General features: G+C 29.7%; 1 protein-coding gene across 1 annotated transcript; it reads left to right on the plus strand.

The window, feature by feature from the left end:
- The first annotated feature begins 3,876 nt into the window (after nucleotides 1-3,876).
- On the plus strand, nucleotides 3,877-5,395 carry LOC105958044 (uncharacterized). Its single transcript, XM_012982049.2, has 2 exons — nucleotides 3,877-4,042; nucleotides 4,465-5,395. The coding sequence occupies exons 1-2, from the start codon at nucleotides 3,913-3,915 to the stop codon at nucleotides 5,196-5,198; spliced, it is 864 nt and encodes a 287-aa protein (XP_012837503.2). The 5' UTR covers nucleotides 3,877-3,912; the 3' UTR covers nucleotides 5,199-5,395.
- Nucleotides 5,396-5,658: the final 263 nt, after the last annotated feature.

Below are 5,658 nucleotides of genomic sequence, written 5' to 3' on the forward strand. Positions count from 1 at the left end.
TTATCTGTCACTTTAAATTTTCAACACTTCATTAACTACTTAATTTCCAGTTTATACCCTTATTAAATCTTTCCAATACTTTTTTTTCAACTAATTTATCTCTCTTATTAATTATAAGACAAGGTCATTTTAATCTAAAAGTATATACTTTCCTAAAATCAAGACATATTTAATGAAATTCTTAATCTTTGTGAAAAGCTGAAAAACGACAATTAAAATAGAACGGAGGGAGTATTAGTTAATTTATAAAATATAATGTGCGGTATGGTACGGTATTACCGTGGTATTAGAAATTCAATACCGCTACCGTACCGCAATATAATGGTACGGTAGTAATACCATACCGGACGCATTGGTAACCGTTCTTTTGGTAATGTTTCGGTAATTTTTGGTTGTTTTCCCATGTTATATGGCAATTGGCATTTTTTTTCACCCCTATCAAAATATATAGAATGATTGACTTTTAATTGATTGATGATAAAATATATATCAATCGATAATATATTCGATATTTAATCATTTCCATACATCTTACTAAATTAAGTTTATTGATAGATTCATTTGAATTATTGAGGATTTGTAAAAACATTGTTCTTATATTATTGTTAGAGTGAAATGATGAATGTGGAACTGCTTTTAGTAAATGTAGGACTCTGTTTTAATTTTTATTTTTATCCCTATTTTAGAACGTATTTTAGTAGCTACAGACATTTTAATGTAAAAAATAATTCTCATCCAATATTTTTCATTAACTATTTACAAAACTACATCTATTCTCTATAATTTCCTATCTCAATCACATCCCAATAAACTCTTTAAATTCGTTTATCCTATAAAATATTTTGTCAGATGAAAAATATTCATTATAATCGACTTCTTTAAACGTCTCGAGACGATCCTGGTCCAAATTAGTAAAAAAATTAATATATATATATATATATATATATTATAAAATTTGGCAAAAAAAATGGAAAAAAATGGAAATTTTGCACATCAAACAAGAAACTTTTTACGCACCGAAATGATTTTTTTACCTCACTTTCAATTGCACTTCAAACGTATCATCCTCCAAAACCAATAAATCCACGTTCTTGGTGATTAATGATGATTAATTGTGTGATATTCTTCCAAAGTATCAATGGAGACTTATAAAAAAGAGTTTGAAATAATAAGATGAGAGATATTAGGTTTTGAATTTTTAAATAAAGTGTCTATGTTTACTAAAACTCTTCATGTAAAATTTAAAGCTCAACATATTTGTAGGGAAGGGAATCGAGTGGCACATGAAATAGCAACGTTGTCAAAATATGAATCGCATAGTTGGGCTGAGTTACCTGCTAAGATCCAGTCATGTGTATCTTCTGAGATGTTTTAATGAAATCTAATGTGTTTTTTTGGTCTAAAAAAAAAATTTCAATGTCGTAAAAAACTTCGAAAAGAAAGGTATTTGACAAAATAAGATGGGATATATATTAGCTTTAGATTTTTTTAAAATAAAACGTTCTGCATTTACTAAAACACGTCCTGCATTTATCACCATCCATTAGTAAATGTTTAAAAAAAAAACCCAAAACAGTCGGATATTACAAAATGTTCAAAAGAAAAAAAAAATTGATTTATTTTTTCAATTATTCAACTACACTAAAAAATTCATAAATTGATCAAATGCATTAAAAAAATCATAAACGATTCAAATGTATATTTAAATTAATAAATTTATTAACATAACTCTTTATTTTACAATTTAAATAATAAAAAATACAAGAAAAAAAAAAAGCAATCAAAATATTACATTACGGAAAATTAATGAAGTAAAACAATATTTTTTGACTTTTTTAAATATAAAATTAAGAGGGTTTTGTGCATAAGTCCCTAACCAACAATCTTTATTATTCTAGGTTTAAGGGCTATACCTCTTTCACCAATATCCATCCCTTTAATATTTATTATAAATAAAGAAAAAAATCATGTATATGACAAAATTATCCCCAACCCTTTACACCCAATTATTAATTATAACTCCAATTTAATCAATTTTGACCACAAAAATCCAAATTTTCCACCGGATTTCGGTGTTGATTTTTCGAATTTTTTTTCTGGTCTGTTTTTTCCGCCGCCGGATATCGGTGTTGAACGCCGGTCTCCGGCGTTGACTTTTTTTAGTGTTTTTTAGTTTTTTTTTTGTACGGCTGCCGCTAAACGTTGACCATATCATTAACTGTAATTATATTGTCACTGACAGTAAATTAACGTAATTATACTGTCACTGGCAGTACAATAACGTAATTGTAGTGCCGTTGACAATACATTTATGTAATTGTACTGCCGTTGACAGTACAATTAGAGTCAATGACATTATTATTATTTTTTTTTGGGTTTTTTTTTTAATTTTGTTTGATTTGTTGACAAGTCAACGTAATTATATTATTGTCTTTGACAGTAAAATAACTGTAAACACAATAACATTACTGTCAACCACCTCAATATTATTATTATTTTTTTTGTGATTTTTTGTTTTGTTTGAGTTATTCACGAAGTAACGTAATAATATTACTGTCTATTATTGTAATATTATTGTAAACACAATAATATTACTATGGTTGACGGTAATACTACTGTTATTATAGTAATATTACTGTCAACCACATCAATATTATTATTTTTTTGTGTTTTTTTTTTGAGTTATTCACGGAGTAGCGTAATAATTAATATTACTGTCTATTATTGTAATATTACTGTAGTTGACAGTAATATTACTGTCACTCACAGTAATATTAATTCTTTTGGCTTTTTATTATGTTTACAATTGAACGTTCAACATATAAATATTACTCTATTATACAATAATAATGAGTTTTGTTGTGTTAATATTACTGTGCTAGAGATTAATATAGTAATATTATTGTGTTAAACTGTAGCATAGTTGTTTAACAGTAATATAGTTAATAATATTGTCAATCACAACAATATTGCTTGGGTTAGGGGGGGGGGGGGGGGGGGGGGGGTGTGGATGTTAAAGAAAAAAAACAAAATTTGAAAAATTCAACGCCGAAAACCGGTGGCGGAAAAATCAGGAAGAGAAAAAAAAAAATCAACGCCAGGGACCGGCGGTGACAGACGAAATTGTCCATAAAAATGTGTTTTGGGTCAAAATTGAATAATTTGTGAAATTTTGGGTCAAATTGAGGTTATATTAAATTAAATGATGAAATTGGAGCATATTAAAGTATGAGGGGCTATTTTAGTCTTTTACAAACCTCTGGACCATGTGTGGATTTTTTTGTAAAAGAGTTTATTGTCTGGATATCTTTATGAATAAGTACCCATTGATAAGCTTATTTGTAAAGTGCCCTAAAATTAATGGACAGTTATATATAAATACTATAATGTTTAAATGAGTGTGTAGATGTTAAATTTAAAACAACTTAAACACGTACCAAAATAAAAATATCAACTAAGCAATTGACTAATACACCTCATCAATTGAGTGTCAATAAATAATTTCACACTGTCATTTATTGAGGCTATAAATCTTATTTTATATAATATATAGATCCACAAAATAACAAAACTAAAATATATTGAATTAACAAAAGAAAAAAAAAAGGGTTTTGTTGCATATATATATATAGAGTTTTTAACTTTGTTTTGTAGCAAGTGCAAAGATCAAGGCACCAATTGTGTCTAAAAATTAGGATGACGACTAATGCAAGATTCCTAGTTTATCCCAACAAAATAATTAATTCCATAATTGTAGGACACTTAAATCAATAAATTAATTAAACCACAATTTATTTATTTTCTCGTATTTACCACCAAACCCTCGTAGTATCAAACTAGAGAGATATAAAAGTTAATTTTTCTATAATAGTTTTATAATTATTGAGGCGGAGGGTTCGTATAATTGTTTTAATGGAGAACAATAGTAACAGCACGGAGGTGGAGGAAGAGCAGCCGCCGCCGCCGCCATCTCCGTTTTCACGGTGGTCGGACAGCCGCAATCGCCCTCCCCACTCCCAATGGCTCCACTCCACTTTAGCAGGTTCTTTAAAATACACACTCTATAGATTTTTCCTTATGCAGATAATGCACTCTTCTCCATAAAAAAAAAAAACCCTAGATTATTCATTTAAACTTTGTTGATTACTGTTAATTCTAATTGTTATAAAATCTCTCTGATTTATTTTTTATATACAATAGAACCTCCATAAATTAATATTATGTTAAATTAATAACATCGTTTTAATAATACTTTCTCCCGGTCCGAACTCAGTAAAAACATGTTAAATTATTAGTTCGATAATTTAATGTTTGTGTTAAATTAATAGAATTTTATTAGGACTGTATTAATTTAAAGAGGTTTAACTAAGTAAATATCTTGTTGTGATCGAAACAACTCATACGATAGTTAACGTAACGGGATTATTTATGCTGATATAAAGATAATTCAATATCTATGAACAGAATTGGACGACAAGATAAAGATGATACTAGACCTAATCGAAGACGACGGAGAAACATTTGCCAAGAGAGCCGAAATGTACTACGAAAAGAAACCGCAGCTAATCAAAATGGTACAAGAGCTCCACAAATCGTACCGCTCTTTAGCCGATAAATACGACCAGCTCAAATCCGATCATCAATCTTCCGTCAAAGCATCAAACAATAACAATAACAACGGCTCCCTCTCGGATTCATTCAGAAAATTGCAGTCCCTCCAACACAAGCGTAATCTATCTCCAATCAAGGCACCGGATTTCAACTCCGAATCTGTCGAAGCATGTTCTGATGAATCGGGTACGTCCAGTTTCGGACGCGAGTCAACGAAGAACGACACGCCAGTACTATCAGTTGATTCGAATAATAGTGAGTATTATAGTGACAAGAATGAGGTTGTTTTTAGGAGAGAGAAAGAAATTGGGAGTAGTGAGAGAAGTTGGAGTAAAGAACCAATAAAGTTTTCGAAACTGTTGGAGGAGAATTTGTCGACGCAGGCTGAGTTGATAAGAAGAAACGATGAGAAGAGGGAAGTGATTAATGAGTTGAGGAATGAGAAGAGGATTATTCTGAGTCACGATGCGAGTGGCGATTATAGCTCATCGAGTCGCTCATCGAGTCGTAATAATAATGTCGCGAAGAAGGGGAAGAATCAATCTCTGAAGAGAAATAATTTGAGGGGATTATTTTGTATGGCATGACTGTTTGGTTTGAACTTTTCATTGTTGATGAATATTGTTTTTTTTCTTTTTTTTTTGTTTTTATGGGTTTTCTTACAACTTGGTTTCTAAGTTGTTTGATTTTCAATTGTTTCGCAGTCGAGTTTGTGAATATCTCCAAATAAAGTTCTTGATCATATAACAAATGTGGTAATATTGTGTACAGGAATAGTGTAAACTCCTACTCCCTCCTCCCCATTTTATTTGTTTTTCTAGAGAATTTCTTTTTATTTCAAAATGATTGTCATTTTAAGATTCCAATGAAATATTTATTTTGTTTTCTGTTGAAATATTAATGCACTTCCTAGAAGTGTATCCACATGCATGCACAATGTATGATAGGATACATGAATAGGCAAATAGATGAATACTTAGATACATGTAGGTCTAGTATTCATGATGAATATATTTAATATGATGCATGTACTACTTATGCTTAGAT

The sequence above is a fragment of the Erythranthe guttata genome, chromosome 11 (genome assembly GCF_056151865.1).
Source record: "Erythranthe guttata isolate IM_541 chromosome 11, IM_541, whole genome shotgun sequence".
NCBI lineage: Eukaryota > Viridiplantae > Streptophyta > Magnoliopsida > Lamiales > Phrymaceae > Erythranthe > Erythranthe guttata.

What these genes read in the sequence shown, in the direction of transcription:
- LOC105958044 (XM_012982049.2), top strand. Translation starts at nt 3,913, where the DNA reads ATGGAGAACAATAGTAACAGCACGGAGGTGGAGGAAGAGCAGCCGCCG. An exon ending in GCTCCACTCCACTTTAGCAG is followed by an intron (nt 4,043 to 4,464) that starts GTTCTTTAAAAT and finishes ATCTATGAACAG; the next exon opens with AATTGGACGACAAGATAAAG.